We start from the raw sequence: 15,061 nt of genomic DNA, 5'->3' as shown, positions 1-15,061 counted from the left end.
TGAAAAGATCCATGAATTTAAAATTTTCATGAGTTGTCATTAGGTGCAAAAAGTAATTTACTTCTAAATGTCTGAATTTGACATGACAAATAAAAACCAAAAGGCACTAGTTTTTAAAATTTTACTTTCTGCAGAAAAATAACAATCCCATGCACGATTAGTCTTGGCCAAATGTAAGCCCAGCACTACACAAATTTAAATCTTTGTTCCATCACTGCTTTGAATAATGCCATCAAGATTTGAACAGGTCCCTGTTATATGCTTTTCACATCTGCATCATAATTTTCTCTTAGACCTTTCAAAAACATTCAACAGTTGTCATAAATATTTAGTTCCTCTTAAAAAAGAACCAATTTTAAATCCTAATAAATAACATTACAATTGTGATGTACAAATGAATGTGTGAAATTTGACTATAGCAGGTGGTCCAGATGAGTTCAAGGCACATTCACTTCTGATAAGAATATTTGGAATAAAAAATCAGGGGTAACATAGAAGATAAAAATAAGAAAAGTTCTACTGAAAAGAATCTTTTTACATTTTACTTCTTAAATATTCTTGTCGCCAATTTCAAAAAAAAAAAAAAAAAACATGCCAGTTCACCTACTACTTGATGAAATAGTAAATGAAACGGGCCATTTGTATACAGCAAGCATAACAAAGAATTGAAATGTAAATGCCAATGAAGTTAATGTAACCAAAAGAACTAAAATATAATCAAATACAACAAAAAGGCAAGGTTTATGCTTCTAAAACATGCACACACTGAGGTTTAGGGGCATGACCTTTCTCCATTACAGTAAGAACTGGCCCAATTATATTTACACTGAAAATCCTTTGAAGTAGAAAAAATGAAATACCTGATGTATCACTTCTTGTGAGCCAAACAAGTTGTATGTGAAATGAATACATCTGCTAAAAGGGTGAAAACTGTCAGTCATAAAAAGTTGAAAAAGTATAGCATTATTTTGTTAAAATGGCCAATCGCCATTAGGCCATGTCTCTCACTGGCAACACCTTGCCTAAGCCAAAGAACTGGATAAACTTACAAGGATAAGTAGACACAGAAGATCACCTCTTTAGCCATTCCATAATTATAAAAACTGCACCATTTGGAGACTTACATAATCCAAGATTACAAAATCTGAAAGTTTTCTTTTTCAAACTGTACAGATTGTCACTACCACACTGCCACAGGAGGACTGCATCAAATACAGCATACAGAAAGCTCAACACTGCTAAAACCTAGTACTTAAAAAATGGATGATGTTTTCATTCAGATATATCTTTCTCTCTCCACCTTCAACTTGCCAACTAATGTGACCCACACGTGAGCTGGAGTTTAGATTGCCTGACCATGTGCACACTTCACTGCTGTTTCTATTTCCCGCATTGCATTGTAAGACATGGGCCCTTAATCCTCTCTCTAACAATATGTTGCATGAAGCTGTAAGCTTCATACTTTGCTTCACAAATCTGTCCTCGACTTCCATATTCACATGAAACATTCACCAGGTGTCACCTATATAGGCGGGAGAAATCCCTCAGAGCATGTGACACTTGTTTGAACCCCTCGGCACTGAAAACAAAAGTCCATACTTAATATGACTTGAAAATAGAAATACAACAGGGAGATATGATCAAAGTACAAAAAGAGTGTGTGTTGGTGTGTGTGTGTGTGTGTGTGTGTGGGGGGGGGGGGGGGAGAACATGGTTCATATTCAAAGTACAGCAAACTTAGAAAACTTCTAAACAAATAACTCAGATATTGTAGAAGGAATGTTTTCCTTTGGTATTTGCTGACTGCATTTTATTAATGAACATTAATAAACATTTACCTTGTAACTTCTTTGTGGAAGTCTACTAGTTGTTTTTGTGTTGCTGTGACAGCACCACCAGAACTTTCTGTAGGCAATGATTTCAATGCATGTTCCAGCCATTTACACACAGCCTAAATAAGAAGACGGTATCATGTATACACTGGCATTTCTCAATAACATGGCAGCTCTTTAAATGCAACTCTCATGGCTAAAGATTAACATATACGACATAAGAGATAAAGAATTATTTAGCCAATAAATACATATAATATAAAATATAGGGAACGAATTGCACAAGTCAAAGCAGAAGACATCATCACAAAAGCAACATATTATTCCATGCACTGGTAACATATGCGACACTGTTCTAGATGAATCATTTGAGAGTAACAGTCTAAAGTAGCACAGTATACAATATAATAACTAGAGGATCAGAGAGGCGATACCGCCTCCAAATATTGTACCACCAGCTGGAGCAAGCGCATTCGTATAGACCCCCACATACACAAAATAAGGGACACAGCCACCAGTTTTGTGCTTGACAAGCTGTAAAAATGCAATCAACAAGAATTTTTAAACTATTGCAAAAAATATATATGGTGCAATCAAATTTAAATTCTTCGTAAGGTAGGTCAAGGGTCAATTTCAAGGTCACAGTAAATTGCCAGTATATGACTTGAATCCAGTTTTGGAGATAAAAGGGAAGCAAAATTTGCAAAATTCAGTTCATGGTGAAAAGTAGGACAAAGGTCAATTTCAAGGTCACATTTAGATTGCCAGTATATGACTTTCTATTCAAGTTCAATAGTAACTATGGACCTATCTCTGCCAGTTTTGGAGATAAAAGGGAAGCAAAATTTGCAAAGTTCAGTTTATGGTGAAAAGTAGGACAAAGGTCAATTTTAATGTCACATTTATAATGCCAGTATATGACTTCCTATTCAAGTTCAATAGTAACTATGGACCTATCTCAGCCAGTTTTGGAGATAAAAGGAAAGCAAAATTTGCAAAATTCAGTTCATGGTGTAAAGTAGGTCAAAGGTCAATTTTAAGGTCACATTTAGATTGCCAGTATATGACTTCCTTTTCAAGTTCAATAGTAACTATGGACCTATCTCAGCCAGTTTTGGAGATAAAAGGGAAGCAAAATTTGCAAAATTCAGTTCATGGTGTAAAGTAGGTCAAAGGTCAATTTTAAGGTCACATTTAGATTGCCAGTATATGACTTCCTTTTCAAGTTCAATAGTAACTATGGACCTATCTCTGCCAGTTTTGGAGATAAAAGGGAAGAAAAGTTTGCAAAGTTCAGTTTATGGTGAAAAGTAGGTCAAAGGTCAATTTCAAGGTCACATTAAGATTGCCAGAATATGACTTCCTTTTCAAGTTCAATAGTAACTATGGACCTATCTCTGCCAGTTTTGGAGATAAAAGGGAAGCAAAATTTGCAAAATTCAGTTCATGGTGTAAAGTAGGTCAAAGGTCAATTTTAAGGTCACATTTAGATTACCAGTATATGACTTCCTATTCAACTTCAATAGTAACTATGGACCTATCTCTGCCAGTTTTGGAGATAAAAGGGAAGAAAAATTTGCAAAGTTCAGTTCATGGTGTAAAGTAGGTCAAAGGTCAATTTTAAGGTCACATTTAGATTGCCAGTATATGACTTCCTATTCAAGTTCAAAAGTAACTACGGACCTATCTCTGCCAGTTTTGGAGATAAAAGGAAAGCAAAATTTGCAAAATTCAGTTCATGGTGTAAAGTAGGTCAAAGGTCAATTTTAAGGTCACATTTAGATTGCCAGTATATGACTTCCTATTCAAGTTCAATAGTAACTATGGACCTATCTCTGCCAGTTTTGGAGATATAAGGGACTAGATGTTATAATTTTGGAGTTACCATAATGTGCCTTAAATTTCGTACAGAAAAAATTAATTAAAATAAAGAAAATGTCATTTTGGTCAAAATTCTTGAAATAGGAGGTGCTCTGAAGTTTCAGAAGTTCAAATTTGATGAAATAATGTCATTTTAGAACACAAGTTGTCTGCTTTGCCAAGCCTTATGTTTTATTTTTCCAGAGTTCAAAATTTATTATCCATTACCGTACTGCACATTTTGCTTTTACCACCAATATGTACTTTTTGATACAGCGTAACTCGAAAACCGTATGGAATTAAAAAAAAACGAGACCACTTCCAGTGTTGGGCTTTACATGCTCTACAAAATGCAAAAAAGAATGGGTCTCTAGCATTAACGGTTCCCGAATTAGAGACAGTTTTCAGTTTTGGTATCTTATGGCCGCTACTCCCGTGAAAATGCACCGATTGACCCCAAATTCATGGAGATGAAAGATGACCTGAAGGGTAACACTTTCCAATAATATTATTGGTTAAGTCTGTGTGGTGTCTGAATAACAGGGCAAAAAAAATTTTTTTCGTAAAAAATTTCATTTTTTTGAAAATTTTGGCCCATTTGACCTTGAAGTAGAGGTCAAAGGTCAAATCCAAGGATATATTTGAAATCTACACATATGACTTTTGGAAAGCCGTCTATAGAAATTTTTCCCATAACTCCTTCCGTAGGGTAGATAATTAGCATTTAATTTTGCCATTTTTAGACAAGGGTGCATTGCAATGAGTGCCACACCCAGACCCCAATACCGACAAAGCCCAAATTTTACGTGGAACGAGTTGAGATTATAGGTGACCTAAATCCATGAGATGGGTACGGGGGCCCTTACCGTCTAGGAGGAGAAGCGGTAACGGTAGCCGTCCGGCGGATCCGGCGGAGCCGGCGGAACGATCCGGACGGGACCGAAACCATGTGTACCGCCAGCGCTAACGCTGGTGGTACAATGATCTGTACACTGTATTTACTCACTGGCCTGTCTAACTGCATCAGTTCATACAGCACCTCTGCAGCATCTACTATCATGTAGGAAGGGAGAAAAAACACGGCTGCTGACAGTAAGGACTGAACTAAGGCCTCACCAGTGTCCTTGATCAGGCCCTGGACAGTGCTTCTGCAGACTTCTAAACCTGCATCTTCACTTGACTGGAATGAAGCAATGCACTGGTAAACATATAGACAATAAGCTGTAAATGTATATGTGCATTCCATGTATGAAAAGTCTGTCTCAGCCAAATATTAGCCCAAAACATCAGGTGGGTTGAAATTTTTATCCCCCATTGCCTTTGACATTTGTTATAAAGAACAAAACATATCTTTGTTATATGTTTTCAAGGTTTTCCTTTTGGTCTTAACTATTTGACTTGTGTCATAAATATTAAATTTCAATTTTTTGCGAAAATAATCTTAAACCCTGAAAACTAAGGAGACTACGATATATGTGAAGTGTGTCACATACTGACTGAATCCATGTTATAATATTCACATGTCAGATTTTTCCAAAATGACAAGTAATTGAGATAAAATACTTATGTATAACAAGTAGCAGTTGTAATACTTCCACCTTTTCTTTCTCTCTCCCTGCTCTAATCAATTCAGTGAGAAACTTCATGACTGAAGCATTGGCCTCTTTGTGATCCAGTGGACAGGCAGCTACTCCACACATAAGGACTGGCTTAGCCACTGGAGACTGCAAGATGACCTGTGGTGCTCTTTGGATAAACCTATGTGAGAATAATAATAATAATAATATATTTAATCCAACTTAATTCTATTGGATTTTATAAGATAAAGTGTGTGTGTGTGTGTGTGTGTGTGTGTGTGTGTGTGTGTGTGTGTGTGTGTGTGTGTGAAACTCTTTATCACGTAGTCATGCATAAGACAACTAAGCCAATCGTGCCAACAAGTCACATACCTAAGACATAGTCTAAACCAATCATCTACTGTATCCGGATGATTTCTAAATCCATTTGGTTCTTCTAACTGCTTGAAGGCTGGTCCCATGAAAGCCTGAAATGTCACAAAACAGTATAAGGATTATGAACTGTGTGAGATGTAACACTAGTCAAGGCCCAATATTCCACACTTAACTTCCGGAAAGAACAAAATCTGAAAACGAAATTGTTTATTGACACACATGTAACCCTGCTTTATCTTTATTTCTGTTATGACTTAAGATCACAATAAGACTGGATAGTGCAACTCCTCAGAACTTACTTTGACCATATCGAGAAGACCCTGCTGACAGCCCTCTTCTTCTCCATACTCATCCACCAGTATACTCCCCAGGTAGAGGAAACAAGAGTGCTGGTGTAAGGAGTACATTTCCACCATCTAGAAACATAGAAATAAATGACGATATTGATAGGAAGTCCTTCATTACCAACTTAAATTATCTTGTAAAGAAATGTTCCGGTTACAGATTTACTTAGTCTCAAAGCTTTTAAATCAATTTTTGTTATTAAAAATATGAAAATTGTATTATATGTAAATTGTCATCGTCTTCTTCAACCATTTTTCTTTAACAACAGCCTACAACATTAATCACTGGCCACAAGACAGTAAAATTAATATCGGCCAGCTAAATTTTGTACATGTGATCAGTTACTGGTAGCTTTGGGCCAATGGATTCTTAAGGCCTGTACAATTTAAAGTATTTGCCATAAGACTGTTACAATAATACCATGCTGTATATCAGGACTATTAACCTCACCTGTGTAACCAGCGGAGTCAAGAGAGCAGCAGAGCCCTTGCCCACACACCTGATGGCAAACCTGATACACCTGCAGCAGCGCTCTACTATTTTTACATCTGCCTGGTAATGATGGCAGGCCCGGGATAATACTGGCCAGACCTGACGAGAAACCAATGATTTTTCTACTTAAATTTCAACTCTGCTAGATCCACAGTTCCATGTTTACACAAAATTCTCTAAAAATTCCATATGCATATCAAAACAAGATATTACTGATGTGGTGTTTCTCAGAATTCTGTTTGGTAATAGCAATAAGGTTTGTTGAGTGAGACACTGAAGAAGCGCAAGGTACTGCCGTTTGTTATGTACGAAATGTTGGACATATGAAATTGCAAGATCCATCACAGTATTTTAGTGCATAACGTCATATATTGCAACAGCAGTGAGTATATTTACCTCCTGTACTACAGGCTGACAGGGATGAAGCTGCCCATTGATGACTGTGGGGTTTGTATGTCTAAATATGGCTGCAAGTCTGTCTAACCAAACAGTTGGGTCTGCTTTACTTCCTGTATCTTTGGCACTGTCATCCAGTATCTGTGAGACAGAACAGTGAACTAGTAAGTATATCATATTGTGCTCTTCTATTGTTTTATTCAAATTTTAAATGGAATAAAACAAATATTTCTAGAAAAACCTTACATTGAAATTTGGCTAATTCACAGTTGGCACATCATTTCTTATTCCAAGTGATTACGTCAACACCACCCCTGATTCTCACCTTCTGTAGTGGTGTGATCTGCAGAATGCACATCTCTTTTAACCCTTCAGTTATTTTTTCATGAGGTAATTTAGCCAAAATCAAAGACACTCCTGGAAAGAAAAAACATTTGTGAGTATTACTTTATTTGATCTACATTCAAAAATTGATACTGACTATTCCTACAATATTCACCTACAATCATTTCCATAAAATGATACATCACCAAATAATGGGATAATAAAGATATAATATGTAATATTATAAAGTAACGTTCTATAATATGTTATATATGAATTATGCAAATTCTGCACAATACCTTTTAATAATCCCACAGCTGCATCATTGTCTAAGTTAAAACTGTCTATGGCCTGAATTATCTGCATCAATCCAGCAAAGTGGTCTGTCATTCTCTGTTTACATTGCTCACAGATGTACAGCAGTGCTGAGGCCGACACCGATGCCAGACTCGGCACATGGAGGCACACCATTAGAAACTGGAGCACGGGTTCTGAAATGTGGGATACAGAACTGTTTAAAACTAAGCATCGGTTCTGAGATGTGGAACACTGCTGTTAAAAAATTGTTTTGGAAACAAGAGAGAACCATGGGTTCCTAGACACTGTAAAAAAAGTGTTCCTAAAAAGTAGTCAAACATTTAGAAACACTGATGCCAAATTACACAAAAAAAAAACTGCAACTTAATGGACCATAAAATTACATACTAATTGTATTGTTTTTCAATCAAAGATTGAAAAACTATACTAGTTGTATTGTTTTTCAATCAAAGATTGAAAAACTATACTAGTTGTATTGTTTTTCAATCAAAGACTGAGGAAATATTCTACACATGAATTACCTAACACGTCTGGATGCTGCTCTATCCATTCACTCAGCTCTCCTATGAGTTGTACACTGGTGTATTTGACAGCTATGTGGGCAGACTCAGGAAGATGGAGGATAGCCTGGAGGACTTGGGGAACTATTTCATTCTCATCCCTAGTATAAGAAGTGGAGAGAAAATTAAGCATAAAATCTAAACAAAATGAGTCACACACACAAAGAGAGAGAGAGAGAGAGAGAGAGAGAGAGGGAGGGGTGGGACTTATTACATTTGTAATCTAATTCAGTCTCCAAATATCTATTATCATGAAATTTTCTTGGTTAGATAAAGAATACAAAAAGACGGAAAATGTGAATAAGTAACAAAAATCTGTACTCAGTAAATAACTACCAAAATGCTAAGAAAATAAATATTTAATGGATAGAGTGACTTACGGTAAAATAAACTTTGCTACTGCACACATAACAAAGAGAGCTGCCTCAGACACATCCCAAGATGTTTCTGAACTTTGGTTCTTTAAACTATCAAACATCTGCAACAAAATTATCAATGTTTTAAACCATCAAACACACATGACTAAATTTCATCCTTTTTCTCTTATCAATATCATTCCAAAGGAAGATCAATTATCTATAAATGCATACAAGGTATTTAAAAATTTGAACCAACTGATTCTATAAGTTTTAACTTTGAAATGTTCTGTAATTATATTGTAATAAACCTGAATGTGTTACTCACTTGAGCAAAGCAGTTTGCAGAGCCCACAAGGAAGACCACATCTTTGATCAGTTCTGAAACTCTGGCTCTGAAGTCACCAAAGTCATCATTTTCATCTGGCAGACTGTCCTGAAATTTCAATAAATGTCATAATTATGTTTTTTTCTTTAAATAGATTGAACAAAACACAATAGACCATAAATATATATTGTTTAAAATGAAACCTAACAACTTCCACCTTATATGATGAACATTACAGTTACTAGAGATTATAAACACGAAAGAAAAGTGAAACATTTAGCTGACTGCATTTTAAATGGGAAAACCAGATATGTTAAACCAGATATGTTACTCACATGATCTGGGTCAAGTTGACAGTGTCTGCACAAAGCTATAATAAGTCTCTGTATGTAGGGACTGAACATTCTGTTCATGATCTCATCATTTCTCTGGTATAACATCTCTGACAAGCGATACCAAAAGTTAAATGTGATTTCTGCAATCTGGAGACAAAATGAACAAAAAAAAACAACTTTTGAGTGATTTTGCAACTGTTATCTTTGTGGCATGGAGTAACTAAAAGCATGACAGAAAGTTTTATAATTAAAGAGTTATGTACATGGCATATCACTGGAAACATTAAAAATAAAAAACATTTACGAGGTGCAATAAAATGAAAAAGAAGGATGTCATACTGTATTTTTAATTGTTTAGGTATGACAGCATGTTAGGTGTAACTCTTACCTCATACTGATGGTGACCTACACATGTACACAGAATTTCTAGTGTTCTAAAATCTCCAAGACCCTGAAAATAAAACATCATTTTGGTTAGCAGCTTAATAATATACAAAATTGTTCACACAGAGTTTAAACATTTCGACAGATGAAGATATCCAGGTGATTTATAACCATCTTTACACATTATAAGCCAATGCTCTGCACTTACCTGATTTGGTGTCTTCAACATTGCTTCTAAAAACGATTCTGCCATTTCAGTAAAAATCCGACAGAAATTGATTGACCTGCAAATAAAAACAACATCATAATTTTCTTCGTCACAAAAAATATCTGAGGACAACCCCAACTTCAGTTGTCAGCAGTAGTTTTTAATACTGAAATGTCCATAACATTGCGAAGAAAAATCTAGAAGAAGTTGAGACAGCCATCTATTACAGTTATTTGTTAAACTAGTATAAAAAGAACTTCAGTTGAAACTCACTTGTCCAGATCTTCTTGTGCCACAGACATGTGATAGGCATCTGTCAAGGTCATCACAGCTTGGAACAGTGCCTCAGACAACACCTTCATTTCCTTGGAGTCCTTCAAAGATGGAGACACTGTTCACCAAAATGAAGTCTTAAGACAGAAAATCTTATTTTCCTTTTATGTTTCAAAGCAAATCAATATAGTTAAATGGAAAACATTGATGAAAACCCTATTTATTTACAACAGATATATCTGCATTTGTGAGTCATATTCTACACATACCTCAGTACAATACAGTGCAGCACATACGCAGTCTGTGGCAGCTTCGTGTAGTGTGGAGGAACAACCAGGTAAAACCTGAAATAAAAGAATGATGAAAAAGTTATTCATCCATTTTATCACACAGAAAAACGAGTGCTACAGCATCTATTAGCATGAAAAGAAGTTGAATGAAAAATAGACATATTACATAATGTCAATCCCATATAGCAAGAAAAATGAAGCAATTCAAATTGAAATTTCAAATGGCATAAAAGTAAAAAAGTAAAACCAAACTGTGCAAAGGTATTTAACAAGAATGTTATATATATATATATATATATATATATATATATATATATATATATATATATAACCCACATATTATGTACATTCAATGATAAAATGTTCTATCGTATTGATTTACCAAGGCCTGAAAAGGTGCTGTCAGCATAGGGCTCTGGACTATTAAATCCTGAGGTACGGCAGCAACATTGAACCAACTTGCAAGACAGCGAAAGATTTTAGTCTGCATTTTCTCCTCCTGGGAAAAATTCTCACGACAAACAGCCTGAATGATAAATAGAATAAATAAACAAATGAGAGCATTTTATTCACCAAGCAGAAAATATTAATCACATATTTAAACAATTGCAAACCCATAGTATTATTTATATATTTGGGTTAAACATATTTAACTGTTATAATCTTATATCTGCTGTTTCCTTTGTAATTTTCTGAAGAATTATCATTAACCTGAATCCAAACAATATAGGATGGCAGTTGATGATAGATAAAGGCACATTATAATGGATGCACTATTACCTCCATCTTCATATGAAAAACTTAGTGAACTGCCAGTAAGTACATTTCAGTAAACCAGTTCATCTTTAAAACTAGGCAAAGGTAGCACTAACAAACACACAATACTCAGACCACATTATCATGTATTACTGCAATACACTCACCAGCAATTGTAGCACCATAGGGGCCGTTTCTGTCAGTTCATCAATGATTTCAGATCTTCTATTAGCACCAAGTCGAAGTGACCGACTATTCACCTTCAATAAAAAGCACTTTACATGGTAAACATCATACAATGTTTAAAAGCTAAAATTGCACATCAGTGAAAGAAAACGGTGTTGAGATGATAGTCTTTGAAATAAGTTTTCTAAAGGGTTGTAACAATACATCTCACTTCACTTTATGTTTTAAAAGGCAAACATGCTAACCTCTTCTGGCATCACAGTTAAGATTTCCACTAAACAGTGCACATGATCCACATTGCCACTGAACCTAGAATGAGAACAGGTAATATTTCAGCTTTCCCAGTCTGCTTAAGATGACCTCAAGACACACAGGGAAGTACTTACTTTCAAATTAGACTTAACATTGCATTTGGATAAATTACCATAAAAATGTTTTGAATATATATTCATGGCAGATATTGTTAATTAATGTGGCACAAAAATATCATATATAAATAAACAAGCAATGACTTACATTTAGAGAAATCAATTTGACATCAATAATTGATTCTAAATGTTTATTGTTGTTAATACAAACATTAAATCACAATGAAAAAGATATTTCACTTCAGATAATTGGTTCACTCAAGTAACTAATATCATATGATAGGGCGTTTCTGTACAGGTAGTGGGTACAAGGTTTTTGTTTATTAAACATCAAGTAAAAAGGAGCAAATACCTGTCAATGAGATCCCTGGCTGCATTCTTCCAGGTTGCCATTTGAAGAGCTAAGTCAGCAAGTGCTAGACATAACTTTAAAATAAAATGACAAACTTTCAAACACTTCTAGCATATAATAATTATAATTAAAATATAAACAAAATATAATAAAAATAATTCTAGAGACTGTTTATTTTGAAGTAGCATTTCTGGACTTGAGGGATCTTCAGGAACCAATGACTTAAACAGTGGCAAAAATTGATTACCATATGAACAAATAAAATGATTCCAGACTGTTTATTTTGAAGTAGCATTTTTAAAAACATTTGGCAGATCTTCTTTAATCTATGACTTTAAACGATTGCAAAAAAATTTGGCAATAAAAAAAGAGTGGGGCATGTGAGGGTGAGGGTAACGTGGCATATTTTTCTAGTCTACCTTGGTGATATTTCCACCTTCTGTTTACACCTTTAAAAACAGTGGATTTATTAAAAGGTCAACATTAGTGCAATAGCACTATTATTCAAACTATTTAAAAGTATTTGGATGTGATTTACCTGTGTGACTATTACTTGATTTGTCCCTGCATTGGTTTTACTGATGTGGTCTAAGAGAGAATTTCTTAAAGACTGCAAAAAAATTAAATGTGATTTGATCAAAGAAATTCATAAATCTTCCTTCTTTACATTACCACTTGAAAAGTCATTTAAATATTTCTTCAAAATTTGCTATTCGCCTTGTATAAAAACAATATTCTGAAAAAAAAAAATTAACCAAATCCATCTTAAGGCACAAACTGTTACACATACCTGATGTGTTGCTGGTGGTAGTTCATGGAAGGCATATTGAATCTGTAAACAACAGTATAATGATGAAAAAACAATAGACATTTCAAATGTCAATTTATGCGGGATAACTTCAATCAGAGTAACATGCTGCAAACTTAGGGTGCTTATGCAGTATCCCCCACCACCTCCAAAACAACCATTAAACTGTCATTTTTATGTTTATCAAAATTAGATAATAAGATGACTTTGATCGGTGTCTCTGCTTTTCAAATAAATAATTTCACTTTTTTCCCTTTAAACTTTCAAGCTCTTTGACCAATGAGATTACAGTAAATTTTCACCCTTGCAATTGACTTTCTGATAAAACACTGATCAATTAGTGAATGAATTATAGAACTTATTTATTTGAATTGTGGAGACATTGCTCAAAGTCACCACATAATTTAGATTAGAAAAGATATTGAAAATCAAAGAGTAATAAGAGTGGGGAGGTACTGCAAAAGTGGTAAACTTTGATCTGTAATGTAAACAGCTAACCAACTGATGAAATAAAAAGTGCTGTCAAACTTAAAACTTGTTCATAACATGCTACTCAGTAATAAACTACCTTTGTCCTCATGGTTTGTGCTGCAATATAACATGATTCTAGGTCTCTATTTTGTTGTAAAAGATGGTCTGCAATTTGCCAGGCAAACACCTGGAAGAAAACAGAGGATACTGGGTACTTTTGTAGTATACCCCCCCACCCTGTAACTTTCTGTAACTTTCACTTTTCAAACAGTTTTTTACATTTTCTTGTTCATCTATGTCAATGCTGTTGAAATAAAATGCTTTTGTAATTACCTGTGGACTTTTTATTGGTTTTAATCACGTTTAAGCCAGCTCATTGAAATACAATGTTAGAATCTTCAATTTTCACCCGCAGTCAGTAACTTGCCGTGTTTTCGTTGGCTAACTCTAAGGTAATTTTATGTGAACAAGTAGCTCATAATAATTTCACAGAGGAAGTCCAAGTATACAATGTATCAATCCTATGTTTACATAAAATAAGGCAGAGTTAGCCAACTAAAACGCGGCAAGTTATTGACTGCGGGTACATTGTAAATTTTCACATTGTATTTCAATGGGGTGGATTGAACGTGATTAAAACTAATAAAAAGACCACAGGTAATTACAAAAACATTTTATTTCAACAGCTTTGACATAGGTGAAAAAGACAATGTAAAAAAATGTTTGAAAAATGAAAGTTTCAGGAAGTTACAGGGTGGGGGGGTATACTATACTACAAAAGTACCGGTGTGGCGTGTACCGCTCGGAGCGTGAACAATCCGTTCTGCTCATGCGCACAAAGCGCAGGCAAATCTGAGACTTCCGGCGTGTACAGTCCGTCTCAATAGAGTCATGAATACATTCTTAGCCTTTAATAAACATGCGCTGTTGAGAACATACTGCAAATTCAAACATAATATTTAGAAGTATTCATATCTTATAGATGATCACCTCTACTGTGATTTCCCTCAGGTGGCCATATCAACACACTAACCTAGTAAAATCAGTACTAAAATGGTAGCCAGCAGCTGAATAACGACGGCCCGTCCATGGTAGGTTCATCCATGCATCAAGCTGTAATTTGACGCTGATTCTCTATCAAAATTATCAATTAACACATGAACTTTATCCCCATCATAGTAAATATATAATTTGGTAGGGAATGAACTAGCCGAATATAACAGTACAGGTGAGTAACAACGGATCATTCACGGAACGGCTCATACACGCGTCTGCTGCGTGTACAATCGGTCAGGACGGATGGTTCACGCAGAACGGACCGTACACGTGACACCGGACACTGTACAGTAACAGATCAGCCAATCCGATTGTTTCAGTTATTGCTAATCCCGCAATGACTTATTTAGCCCAATGTGATAAAAATCGTTCAACTGTTTAAAATGATATTGTGGCTTTTAAGAAGATTTGCAACTACCTAACTTTAACCATTCATTCCACAGATTGAGTATTGTATAGCTTTGACATTAGAATGTACATCAATCATGTTCACCATGCTGCACAGAGGACTCACCGATTTCTGTAATTCTCCCAACCAAACAGACGCTTTTTCTTTTCCTGCTGGATCAGGGTGGTGGTAAAGAGCATGTATTGCTTGTAGCACCGTCTCAATGGACGGTGCTGAATCCATTATTTACCACAAAACGTTTACAGTCAAAGCGGCCTGTGCACAGAAAATCAAGCCTTGCAAATCCCAGCCCAACCACAATACCGCAGAAAATGGTGAGCTTAAATCTTTAACATTACTAAAAGCTACTTAAACTTCGATTAGATATATTTCAGATCTCTTTTAGATAATATATATAATATT

General features: G+C 35.1%; 1 protein-coding gene across 1 annotated transcript; it reads right to left on the bottom strand.

The window, feature by feature from the left end:
• Positions 1–107: 107 nt before the first annotated feature.
• Positions 108–14,975, bottom strand: LOC106178205 (transportin-3). Its single transcript, XM_013561310.2, has 26 exons — positions 14,765–14,975; positions 13,292–13,381; positions 12,706–12,747; positions 12,454–12,525; positions 11,916–11,989; positions 11,441–11,504; positions 11,177–11,269; positions 10,636–10,779; positions 10,233–10,307; positions 9,964–10,064; positions 9,691–9,766; positions 9,487–9,549; positions 9,099–9,245; positions 8,764–8,871; positions 8,460–8,557; positions 8,041–8,180; positions 7,501–7,692; positions 7,203–7,294; positions 6,878–7,018; positions 6,440–6,580; positions 5,944–6,060; positions 5,642–5,736; positions 5,291–5,450; positions 4,699–4,872; positions 1,839–1,951; positions 108–1,579 (listed from the first exon to the last, which is right to left on the bottom strand). The coding sequence occupies exons 1-26, from the start codon at positions 14,879–14,881 to the stop codon at positions 1,519–1,521; spliced, it is 2,790 nt and encodes a 929-aa protein (XP_013416764.2). The 5' UTR covers positions 14,882–14,975; the 3' UTR covers positions 108–1,518.
• Between the last annotated feature and the right edge of the window lie 86 nt (positions 14,976–15,061).

The sequence above is a fragment of the Lingula anatina genome, chromosome 1, assembly GCF_051362555.1.
Source record: "Lingula anatina isolate TDL-2025a chromosome 1, LinAna3.0, whole genome shotgun sequence".
NCBI classification, from domain to species: Eukaryota; Metazoa; Brachiopoda; class Lingulata; order Lingulida; family Lingulidae; genus Lingula; species Lingula anatina.
The sequence above is the reverse complement of the archived record's forward strand: the minus strand, read 5'-3'. Positions and strand labels throughout refer to the sequence as shown.